At 39.4% G+C, this 13,266-nt stretch overlaps 1 protein-coding gene across 1 annotated transcript in view; it reads left to right on the forward strand.

The window, feature by feature from the left end:
- The first annotated feature begins 480 nt into the window (after nt 1-480).
- Nucleotides 481-13,266, forward strand: part of slc39a14 (solute carrier family 39 member 14) — a 31,765-nt gene continuing 18,979 nt past the window's right edge. The window contains exons 1-2 of the mRNA XM_069683690.1: nt 481-554; nt 10,611-10,957. Coding sequence (XP_069539791.1) covers nt 10,640-10,957 — 318 coding nt within the window. The 5' untranslated portion in view covers nt 481-554; nt 10,611-10,639. The remainder of the gene's footprint in view (nt 555-10,610; nt 10,958-13,266) is intronic.

Consider the following 13,266-nt stretch of genomic DNA (forward strand, 5'->3'; position numbering starts at 1 on the left):
CGAGAGATGGGCTCTATGGTGATTTAAAAATGAATGTCAGAATTAAATATAATTGCCAGAATAACAGTGAATACAAGATACAAAATATAGTAATAATATAATTAAATTCGAAAACTATAGAACCGTCCAATATGAAATGAATAATAATTTTAATTTTTACTGAAGCCAAGCATCTGAATACTTCATCTACACACTGGTTCTTGCATGAAAATGTTAATCTTTATTCTTGCAGTACCCAGTGTCCACCGCATGAGGGAGACACGGCCATTTTGAAAAGAGACGAACTGTCGACGTCACTGAAGATGACCCTTCCACATCCTCCACGCGCTGCTGCTTGTGAGGTTTGTTTGAATGGGAGGACGACAGAGGAAAAAAAAAACTCCCGTCGTTGGGTGAATGAGTGAACGTAGAGGAGACTACTGTCGCCCGTGTCTGATATTTACTTCCCCCTGATGTGACATCTCCGGTGTGACTGAGCCTAACTGACAAACTGACGCTGCTGTTGAGGAGAGTTGACGTCAAGCCTGCTTTTCTGCTCCCCACAGCATCACCGGGTAAGCTAACTGCCAAGGCTATTAAGAAGCTGGCTAATTTACCTGAACCTACGCTAGCTAGCTACAGGAACCGGCGTATATTCAACTGTGAAGACATTTTTTTGTTTTTTTTAAACATTTAGGGTTTTCCTACCTGTTAGCTTAACTGACACGGGTGCGTGGTTAAATTAAGGACTTGCTACAGAAGCTAACTTAATATAGCTAGATCAAGTCAGATGTTGTGCTGTGACAGAGACGTGTTAATTTAGTCGTTTTGTTTCGTTTCCGGGAGAATAACAGATATGAAGGAATGCAGCTTGTTTGTTAACGCGTGTGTGTCCAGGCAAGCGATAGAAATTGTTGAAGACTGTCAATGAGCAGTCTTAAAGTCACAGCAGCATCGTATGTCCAGATCTGGAGCCGTTCTTCATTTTTCTCCTTCAAAATCATTCTGATACTGCAATTTTCTGTATAAATAGATAGATAGAGAGATGGATGTACTGTATTGATCCCAAACTGGGAAAATGTGGCGTTACAGATGCAGGTTATCAAAGCGAATACAGCACCAGACACCTAACACTAGAAGAAAGGAATACATCCAGGAATTCTAACAGCAATAATAAATATTAACCTCATATTAATTTAAAATATAAACTAACATATATCTTGCAAGTAAACCTACTCAAGTAAATATGTGCCTGATATATCGGTTATCGGCAACAAATCCAATATTGTGCGTCCCTAATATGTCTTAAATGTAAACAAACATTACAGGGGGGTAGATGTGTTAATGTACCATACAGTCTAAAGGGTTGTAGATGTGCAATTACAGTCTATAGGTTGTTAATGTGCTATACAGCTTTTCTGTCATTAACTTGTGTAACGCAAAGATGGCTTTATTCTTAGTCAATCTTGACATCATATGTTAATCCTATATTTAATCTATGTACAGTATTTGGAGAGATTTCTATCACAAGACTGGGTTTAAGAAGTCGTGGAAATAAGCTGCAATGTGTGTAAATCTTGAGCAATACTTTAATGGAAAAAGAATAAAATAAAATAAGTAGCCAAACGTCAACCTAAATTGTGTTTTAGGGTGTTGAATTAGTTACAGTAACTTTTGGCATTTTAATTCCAGATTTCCAGAGCTTACTAAAAGTCCAACCTGGTCAATTCAGGACACAGTTTTAGAGGTTAAAGTTCACCAATTCCAGGTGTAGCGGCTTATATAGTGAATTTTCTGGCTGGAAAGAAAATATACCGGTACTATGTTGATCATGAACCATTTTTGCTCTGTAATCTCCTGGTGAAAACAAGCCAAATCCTGAAAGATAAAGTCGCAACAATGGTTCATAATATGTCACTATAAAGCTGGAGTCGTTTTTTCAAGGTTGAGCAAAGTTTTGAAAAGACCTGGAAAATTGGTGTAAACACATCTGTATGTTATGTGTTCAGACAGAAAAGCCAACTGACTTCTCTGTCATTAACTTGTCTAATGCAAAGAAGGCGTTATTCGTTGGGATTAGATGATCAATCTTGACATCACATGTTAGTTCTATTGTTAATCTATGTACAGAATTCTGCAATGATTCTTTACACCCAACTGGTTTAAAACAACAAAGAAGTCAACTAATCGGCTGAAAGTTGTGGAAACTTTGAGCTGAAACTTTGAATAGTTTAATGGGAAAAGAAGAAAAAAAATGTAAGTAGATTTTTGGGATTAAAATGTTGTTCAAGGAGCCAAACGTCAACATAAAATGTGTTTTATGGTGTTAAATTTATTACAATAATCTTAATATTTTTAGAGCTTATCAAAAGTTCACTCTGGTCAATTCAGGACATGATTGTAGGGGTAAAAGTTCACCGATTGCAGCATGTAGCGGCTAATGCAGTGAATTTTTGAGATTGAAAGAAAATATACTTTCTCTGTGTTGATTTTGCTCCACTTTGCTCTGTAATCTGGTGACAACAGGCCAAAAGCTTGAAGGAAAAAGTAGTAATAGTGGTTCATAATGTGGTCACGATAAAGCTGGAGTAGTCATAGTCTTTCGAGATTGAGCAAAGTTTTTAAAATACCTGGATACTTATTCCATTAATAACAATTTAAAACCTTACTTTACTATGTATTCATTGTAATAATGCAATGTGCAGTACGTCCAGACAGAACAGCCATCTGACTTTTCTGTCATTCACATGTATAATGAAAAGAATGCTTTGTTCTTTGGGATTAATGCATTAATCTTTGCATCACATGTTACACCCATATTTGATCAATGTACAGAATGTGCAGGTTACAAGGCGGCTTTATTGGCTGGCTTATTATTTGTAGAGCCCAACAGATATGGGATGCTTATTTCAGAGGGACACCGAGTTCACTGATACAGATATGTTGGCCAATTCAGTGAATTTTTCTACGTCAATGTGGCGGAAATCTTTTATCGGCTACTTTATTAAACAAATGTCTCCTTTTTTCATAATCAAAGTCTGCTCAGCTGTGATGCTCGGCTACACGTGCTGCAGACAACGGTGAAGTGTTAATTATGGAGTGGAAACACTTTGCTGGACAAACCACATGACACTTCATTTGTAAATCACCCCAAGCATTCTTTTTGCATGATATGTTTTGTTTAAAAGGTTAAACATTGCTGCATTATGGACAACATATATGCTGTTACTAATACATCTTTGATAGTGCCATATTGGCTCAATAATATAGGCCAGTTGATATATCGGTCGAGTTGTAATCATGTCTTGTCTGTGGGATAATATTCTGCTCAGTAACTTGAGGTGTAGCTGCAAGTCAAGGTAAATACCCAAGATTTAATTCAAAATGTAGCAGTTTTTCTGCAGCTTTGTTTGTAAGTGCAAAGTTGTTAAAAATGGAAAACAATTAACAATCGTCACTTTAAATTTGTGCTCTGGTGCAGGACCAAAGCACATGTGCTTTGTGGCTTTGCAATCCCTGACCTCTGAACCAGCCTCTGGGTAAAAGTGAGGGGCGGAGCCAGATCAAGTCAGGTCACATCTAAACCCCTTAATTTGATGTTGAATGGTCTTTTGTAGTACACTCAGGATGACTGGAGCACTCGGACAATGCGTTCGGTGAAGCTGCATCTTACCCACAGCCATCACTCTCTCATCTAATGACAGTCTTGGTCGATGATATCAGCTCGAGGACGGAGAGAAACAGTAATTATGGGGCTTGAGTAAAGACTTATGAGTCTTCGCTCCAGCAGTATATAAAGTGACGCGGCATGCGACAGTAGAGTGTGCAGAGTTAAGAGGACAAGCCAGAGTCTGCTTTGGAGTAACACACTTTGTAGCGTTAAGAAGGAACGACTAGAGGAAGTTGCTGTTGGTGCGTCTTCATTCATTAGAGGTACTGTATGCTTTATGCTTCATGCTTTAGTTTGTCTTCTCTGAAAGTGACTCGAGAGAAGCTGAGAGGAGCACTTGGAATAACTGTTTTGCTGCTGTCTAACTTTGAGCCAGAAGACAACATATGGCATGCCATCTTTGAGCACTTGCCTTGTTTAATCACAGGCCAACATGTGAAAAGTGTTGGTGTTGACAGTGACAGTTTTGTAGTACAACCTTCTGTTGAGTTTAAGGGTGGATCGCCAGACCAGTGACTACCAGATACTATCCTGACATGAATACAAGCAGAACTGTTGAGTTGTAATCACAGCCTACTTCCAGTTTTATTGAATCTGAATTGAGTCTACAACCTTTTCATAACAGTACTAAAGGGAGTTTTGATAATGTTTAGTCTGGCCTTTGGATCATAGTTAAAAAGAAGTATTCATACAAGAGGTGGCATGACAAAAACAATCAAGTTAATTTGTAGACGACGGGTGTTTTTAGGCTGCTTTTAAAATCATAGGATAAGAAAATATTGATAGAGACTAGAGTTGGTGTGACGATGAATGCGTGCTGTTTTTTTTATCCGACTGCCACTGCATTGATTCAAAGATCGAGGTTCAGTTTAGGTCCTGACCAAAGTCTATTCCACAATGCATCAGTACAACAACCACTGAACCAGTGTACAGTAGATAGATGAGTTGTAGTATACAATCAAGAAACCTTTGTATGGATAGTGAAGTGCCTTGTTTCTTCAAGATAGAAAAAAAATGAGGGTGATTTCTCATAATTAAGATTAAAGATGCAATATACAGGTGCAGCGTGTAAGAAAAAAGTGCTGCAAACTCTATTGAAATTTCAGTGATATTTTGATTAATTATGCAGCCATACCCCTCAATGATGTACAAAAAAAGACATCTGGGATTTCAACAAAAAACAATGTATGAATAGATCAAAATACTGAGAACAGGATGTGAGTTGAATGACTGAAGTTTCCATCAGCACAATCATAACTTTGTGCTGATAACCAGCGACACAGTCAAACTTTTGAAGAAGTTGTTTAGCTAACCTTTATGTAATTATTCCTTATTTAGCTAAGAGGTGTGTTCATGTTTGAGGTAGCTATGTGGGTATATAATTAATTCCAGGCGAGACAGGTATGTAAACCCTGATGTATTTATGTATCTTCTGCGTTTAGATATCGTTCCTTCCAGTTGTTTTTAAGACCTGTTTGAATTGGCAGCATCTCCGTACTCATGTTAGACCAATCAGAGACTTTATTTCTCCAGAGTCAGCTGGTGAAACTGATGATGACAAGGGAAAGTTCTCACTGAACTGTGTTTACACTTGGCTGAAGGAGCCATACGTGTGTGTGTGTGTGTGTGTGTGTGTGTGTGTGTGTGACAGTAGTGCTGATAACACAGGTTTACTCCTGATGAAGCCTAGTCCTCACATGTGCCAATTTACAAGCTCCCAGTGCTTAGATTGCCTGGTGACAATGGTGATGAAGGTTAAAGGAGGTTGTTTTGCTATACCACTCTATCTATGTTAAAGCAGCTATGAGGGACTTTCTTTTTTGTGTTGATTTTGGTCGTCCATCTCTGCTGATCGTGTTCTGTGCAGTTCGCTTAGTATTCTCTAAAGATAGTCTAACGTGCCACCCACTGTCTTCTGGTCTGCACGCACACCAGCCTGGTGACAGCGGTTACAGGCATTAAAATAACTTCAAAGTAAGATCTTCGTGCCGATTGTCTGGTTTGATTTTGTAGGTCATATACTGGCATCTATTCATTTCAGTGTGCTTCATAACCACTTCCTAACAGGATGTTTAACTTATATATTACATGTTTGCTGTTGCTGCACAACCTGTCACATGATTTGATCAGTTTCTTATAGTTTCTAATCCCACAGAAAAGTCACTAGAGGTGAGTAAAGTTTGAGGTAGGCTTCCTGAGAACAGAGAATTATATGAATGGATAAGCAGCAGAGTACAATGACCAGCATGCATTTGGGATTGGAGACCAGCAGAGTGAGACTAAACATTTCCAGGTCCTGCTCTGTCCTCCTTCCTCCTCTGCAGCTGACTCTCCTCTAAATGCACATCATGGAAGAGCCCTTCAGTTCAGCGTCTCTGCTGCAGACTGCCTGTCTCTTCACACCACCCTTTATCTCCACAGCTACAAATAGGCCTTGGACTCCGTGATTCTGTGAGTGACCCGACATGCTGACATTTAAAAGCAGCTTCTGCATTGTTTTGATTGGACTGTAGCCATAGTAAGACCAAGGCTGAGGTCTGTCAGCGAAGAAGGGTTCTGCTCGTTGTGGCTCAGCTGTTTGGACCTGTTTGTCTTCAGGGTAAGAAGGACTCTTTAAGGAGCATGACTGCATTGTGTATCTTTAGTTTCCATACTTAGATAGTCCTGAGATATTAGACAGCAGTTTAACAGTTGTTGCTCCATGCTGGTTATCTTGTTTGTGTTTGATAGAGCACAACCAAGTGTTTGGTTTTTTTGAGTATGGTACAGATATTATTTGAGAGTTGCAAAATGTCTTTGCAAACCTGTAACACAAATCCCTTAAAAGACATAGCCTACTTCTTCAAATAGTAAACTTATATCGAGATCAAATCCATATGGACATAAAAAGCAATATTTCTTTACTAAATAATAACAACAACAATAATAAACACTTGTCTGTGTGCACAAAGGCGAGGTATGTTAAGTATGTCGATAAGCATGGAAGTGAGAGGAGAGTAGTGTATATCACTGACAATATGAGAGCTGAGTTCTGTAATAAAAATACATAAATAAAGTAGACAACAAATAGATTTATTGATTACAAAAAAGGAGCAGCACCTCTATCTAACTTCTACTGGCCAATGATATCTAAATAAATGAATAAAGTTACTCTTTTCTTGTTTTAAACAACAATAGAGTTACCGCATTCTTAGCTTAATGAAGCAACACATGTAATTAGTGGTTGATTTGCAAGCTTAGACACTTCAGCAAAGATGACTCGTGGTGGATTGACAAATGGCAAACAAATGAAATTATAATTGAAATGGTGTGTCATTCTGACATGTTCCCTCTGGTGTTGTTAATGATTTAGTTTCCCAAACTGATGACAACATTTCCCAATAGCCCATTTATTTCCACATTCAAATAGTTTGCATTCGGTTGTGTCCTGAGTCAGAGTACTAGACAATATACGACAACATTTTCATCACAAGTGACAATATCAAGTTGGCATGAAGGATTTTTATTGTATAATTAATACAAAATATAATATAATAATAAAACTTGACTAGACTCCGAGTAGTAACCTATAAACTCTGTATAAAAAAAAAACTATACATACAGGACCAAACAAACAACAATATAGTGACACTAAATGTAGAAAAATGGAGGGATTATATATCCTGCCTGGTGTGGGAATTCCTCAGGATCCCCCAAGAGGAGCTGGAAAATGTTGCTAGGGAGAAGGACCTCTGGGCTAACTTACTTCGCCTGCTGCCACTGCAACCCGACCTGAGATAAGCAGGGGAAACTGATGGATGGAAGGATGAATGTAGAAATTGTAATGGTGATGTACAAAACCTTAAAAATACAGCATTGCTTTTTAAAATGTTATTCATCTACTCCAATTTCTTACAATAGTTTGCAGCTACTATTCTGACTTTGGAAGAAGATTACACACCAGATGGAAGTGTTAATTCTCCACTTTATCATTATCATATATAAGAATAGATTGCATTTTTTAATCATTGTAATTAACAGCCATTGCTTAAATGTAATTATGGAAATAATGTAGTTCTTCTTTGCTTACCACATCACATTTATTCTACCTTTAACACCTGCATGTGTAAGTTATGCATAGTTCTACCCACAATGTAAACAACTAAAGAAGGCAGGTGTCTCTAGAGCATGCCTGTCTTTGTCTTTAGTCACTCCTTAAATTTTCCTCAAACACCTAACCCGGCCTCTCCCTCCTCTCTAAATAAAAAATAAATGTAGAGCAGGAGGCAGATATCACTTTACCTCTGGCTGCTTTCCTCTGTGTTACAGGGAGCGGGAGAGACCACACTGTTGTACATTTACCCACTTCTGACCAGTATTTGTTCAAATAGCTACATCACTCAAAACAGCTTTAGGTAGGGCCTTCCTTTATGTTACTTACGGACTCGTGTCCTTGGGGGCTTTTGTTTAGAACAGACACAAGAGGAGAGGAGCGAGGGTTTAGCATACATTAAGGTATCTGCTAACAATAGCGCTAGACGTAGGCTATAGCAAGGTGCAACCATTATTTTGGCTAGCACAAATCACGCTTTAAACTAAAGGTACTTATGGGAAGAAATGAATGCCTTAGAGTGTCTTAATATACTTTACCAATTTTCACAAGACATTTTCACAGGTAGCCACACCCTTAAAAACTGCTTAATTGTCTTTTTACTCAAAATCAGACCATCATTTTTAATGTGTCGGTCAGAGAAGACTTAAAACTAGCAATTGAGACCACAAGCTCGTTAGTAAAAGGTTTACTGAGTTAGTAAATCAAGTTAAAAGCAGGCTTATTTTCTCATAGACTTCTATGTTATTGGGCTTCTTTTTGCAAACAGTGGAGTCACCCCCTGCTAGCCTTTAGAAAGTATGCAGGTTAAAGACACTTTGTTGGCTTTACTTCCAGACGACATCCACTGTTGTTATACCGTGAATATGCTCCTCTACAGCAGCTAAATTGTATGTTTGCAGCTCATGCGCGTTCCTCTCTGATTCCACTGCCGGCTTAGAAAACAACTTCATCATCATCATCGTCATTTTATAGCTGAAAAACAATTAACAAGGAATGCTCATTGCAAGAGAGAGATTGGACCCATTTTCAGGTTTCTTCTCTTCTTCCCCCATCCTTTCCTATTTCTTTTTTCCTCACCGCTGAGTCATAACCTCCGTTTTCTAGGCCTTCCTGTCTCTGCGCTCCTCCTCACTTCACTGCACTCCTGAGGAGCCCGCTGCTCACTTCAGGAATTTCTTGCCATTTCCCGTCACTCCTGCCTTGCACCTAGGTAACCTGTGGGCATCCCTCAGCCTGCTCGCAGCCTCAGGGCAGACACACTTTATACACCAGCTGTCATTAGAGGCTCTGTGGGAAAAGGTGAGCACCTCCTTAAAAAAATGAATGGGTCTGTGTACTGAGCACGGCTTTGCAGGTGGACCTGGGGGGTTGCTGTAATGAATTGGTGCTCTGTGAGTTGGAGCAGGGACGTGGAACATCACAGTTTGGCCTGTGTGTGTGAATGCACTCAGATTTTTTGTGGTGGAAATCCTTACATACTATTCCCGCCCATATGCCAATCAGCTCTGACCAATAGTGCAATAATATCATGCATGTCTGGTTTAAGTTTAAGATATTGTCACAGTATTCCCGAGCTGGTTTATTACACTGGTGTCACTGTTGCTCATAGTGTGCATGCTGTCTGGTGGTTATGGGCTGTAATTGTCTGTAAGTGACGTCTGTGTTTATCCCTCTGGTTTCCTGTTCCCTCTGTGCATTGTGCCAACAGAGGGCCTTTGGGTCCACTTGTTTCGCGCTTCAGTACCAGTTAGGATCGGCTTCTTAACTTCTGAACAATTAGATATTTACATACATAAAGCTGCAATGTACAAAAGAATATAGAGTCCCCACTTTGGTTAGGTTTCAATCCAGTATTTTTGAGAATTGAACCACTGTTTTTGTGTCTTCTTGTACAGAGCATTCAAAACTTTTGAGGACCAAATGCTTTGTCAAATTCGGTTATACGCCTCACAGTCTGTCGATCTTTCTTGGTCTTTTGGTCTTTGGTGTTTTGGTGCATAACAATAAACATCGAAATAGAGTAAAAAGCAGTACTACAGTCAAGCATCGTACACAAAGTAAAATAAACAAAACATACGACAGAATACTCCGTAGAATATGTGCAGTATTTGTGTTTTTAAAGTGTAGTGAAAGAGCTGTACACGTTGTGCAGGAGTATGCGAGATATTAGTCAGGGTGTAAAATCTCATTTATGTAGTGGAGTAAACAATGCACCCTTTCATGAACAGTGAAACTCTTTCTGTCTGCAGACTTTTGGATTAAGAAAATCTCATACCCATGCAGCAGATTAATAATTTGGTAAAACTTTAAACTAATGTGAGAAGATTTTAAATGGTTATGAAACCATTTTAACGCTGATGTCTGTTTAAGACCTACAAAAAACACAGACCTTCTGTGACCTTCAGACCTTATTGTGATTTTTTAATGGCTGTTATCGCTGCCGCCAGTTAGGATTCAGTGGAAGCGATTTGCAAAAAGACCTTGTTCACATTTTCCCTAGTAGAATGAGGTGTTTCATTAGAGAGCAATGCACATGCTTCAAAGATAAAACTCCTCACACCTGCTTTAATGATTAACAACGTTTTTGATTTAGAAAAAAAAAAAGGTATCAGGAAGTATAATTTTGTTATTTATGTCCAAGGATTATGTTGGCACTTTTACAACCCTCCATCTTTGCAGGCAGGAATTTCAACTGTAACTTTTAGTGTAGAGTCACCTGAAGCTTAAGTTTGTTTATTTACAACAGTTTGTGACTAAAGGTATTTGTCCTTTGAGCCAACAATAAGAAATATTCCAGGTTCTTAGTTTAGAGAGCAGAGTTTCTTTTTGTCATGGTTTGAAAAATATTTCTCTTCTTCTCCCCCACAGGTCATCGTCCTCCAGTCAGCGAAGACGCCATGCTCATCTGGTCCCCTCATGGCCGTGCCACTATGACCATCAGTCTCCTCCAGCCCCAGCAGATCTTCATTCTGGCCCTGGCTGTGCTCCTCTGCCCTCTGGGTCGAGTGACAGGTCAGGGGTTAAGTGAGACACAGTCCCCTGACCAGGTGCTGCAGGATCTGCTGACCCGCTATGGAGACAACGTCACCATCTCAGTGCCCCAGCTGCGCGCTCTGCTGGCCCGCCTCAGTCAGGGTCAGGGTGGGAGCGATGGAGACGGCAGCAAAGTGGCTGAGACGTCAACAACAGCACCTCCCAAAACCAACCGCACAAAGGTAAGAGCATAAACTTGTTTTTTTGCTAGCTCTTTGAGATGATCGGCTGCTCTATTGTGGGTCAAATGAAATCTTTGCACATGTAGAGACTCACTTACTACATATGAGTGAAGCTTATCCCTGCTAGCCCTCACAGTCTATAAAAATAGTCCTAACAGGAAACTTAGCTCACTTTAAACTAGGTGTACAAATAGTTATGAATGTTAATTTGCAATCAGATTGTTGTGGCTGCTTATTGTATTGACATAATGTCTACATTATTACTATTGCAAGCCAAATTTCCAGAAGATTTAGGAAAAACTTTACGTCAGACTTGCTGAGTTTGCATCCTTCAAAGACCTGAAGTGTACGTACGTATTATATGCGCTAAACTAGGGTACAGTGGTCTCTTGTTAGACATTGGCTTTCGCTATAGACCAGCCTAGATTTATTATAAAAATCAAATAAATGTTTGATAAGAGAGAGAGCAAGATGTTACAAAGTCCAGACTCGAGGCCTAAGTCGCTCGTTACACAACAGTGCAAATGGTGGCTGTTACATACAGGAGCTTTATGAAATGTGAAAAAAATATGCCGCATTGTAACTCAGAGACTTGTAGGAAATAATCATTCTGTCCTGAAATTCAGACCCTGTAATCTAAACTTCTCTGTAGAGGCGAAGTTTTATCGTGCACTAATCATATCTTTTCCTTCAGCTTAGAGTGGAAATGGAAGTTGAAAGATGTACGACTGGCACCTTCAGTCCTTAGCAAGCAGGGAAAGTTCACACAGTAGCCATGGTCATTTGCACAGGTGCTTTCATGAGGATATTTTAAATAATAGAAATATTTTGATCGGTGATCAGTTGCCTGTTAGCTGCCGAGTGTTAGAAATACACTACCAGTCAAAAGTTTGGACACACCTTCCCATTCACTTGTATGAGAAAATGTTTCCAAACTTTTGACTGGTAGTGTATTTGTAGTAAAACTTGCCTGTCTTGATCTCATGACAGAATAAACAGTAGGGTTTGCTTTAACATAATGTCTATTTACAGATTCTACATAGTAGAATACTCTACATTGTAGACTCTGTAGGCAGGGACGTGGATTTCCGGGAAGGCAAGTGTTCTGGTTTCTGTTTGAACTACGCTTGTAGTCCGAGTAATATTGACCAATCAAGTATCAGCAGGCTGCAGTGTATGCAGGAAAAACAGTCCGTGAGGAGAGCAAAAGCAGGCGGAGCGTAATCTGCCGTAATGACATCCCGGCTCCCGTCAGCGTGATCTGACGACCATTTAGCTTCTTATTAATCTCTATGAAAAGACATCTGCAGCACGTTCAGCTAACAATCCGCTCTAGATCTATAACTTAACTTGAGATGAATTCCTGTGACACTGTGTTACGAAAGCCGTTCGGCGTTCAGATTTCCCGACTTCCTCGAATGCATCAGATCAAATGCATTTTAAAAGTTTTCTTCACCTCTTCACGGCAGACCCGACCATGCTTGAATTTTTACTTCTCACAAATCTGCATCATGATGTTGAAATTTCGGCAAGTAAATCACAAGAAAACGGTTTCTCTTTCTGCAGCACGCGGAAAAGGAAGTCTTGACAGGGGGTCGATTATCACTTACCGCCGGCACGTTCACCGGCGTCCCAAGAGGCTTTATCGTCTCAGACTATAGCTGATGGGATCCGAGATTGGCCCTAACATGACAAGACATCGGCGCAGTTTCTACGTGTTTTTATAAAAGTTCCTTGTCAGAGTATAACCTATGCTGAGACACACTTTGCTTTCTTATTGGTTGCGCTTATTATGAGTCACTCTAGGCTTATAGGTGCTTTTCTGAGGATTGCATAATACAACCAGGAAGTGGAAAAAGTTAATCAAAATCGACTTTTTTCAAAGCTGCTTTGGTTTGGTAACATTTAAGATTTAGTCACAAAAGAGGAAAGTCCCTGGAAACCCAAATCCATAAGAGCCTTCTAACTATGTCATTTAGTCTTTTTTACATAATAGTAAGTATCTTAAAGTATTAAACATTAGTTTCAAACCAAATTTTAAATATTCTCATTGAAATTCATAAGGCTTTCTGATATTAGCTTTGAAATGGGGCAGGGTTCAGCCCGGATATTTATTACGAAAGTGAGTCATTAATTTCACAATCCAAATAAGAAAAGCACATGGCAGCTAATCGTCTCTTTACACCCAGTGTAAGCATATTTCACTGTTGATTACTGAAGGTCGTGGGTGTCAGCCGCAGTTAGCTAGTTTCAGTGATAAGTTCCACCTTTGATTCTGTAATTACACAACACAAGCTAAGCTATAGAGG

Source organism: Semicossyphus pulcher, unplaced genomic scaffold (genome assembly GCF_022749685.1).
Source record: "Semicossyphus pulcher isolate SPU_LCO1_2020_fin unplaced genomic scaffold, fSemPul1.0.p SCAF_6, whole genome shotgun sequence".
In the NCBI taxonomy this organism is placed as follows: domain Eukaryota; kingdom Metazoa; phylum Chordata; class Actinopteri; order Labriformes; family Labridae; genus Semicossyphus; species Semicossyphus pulcher.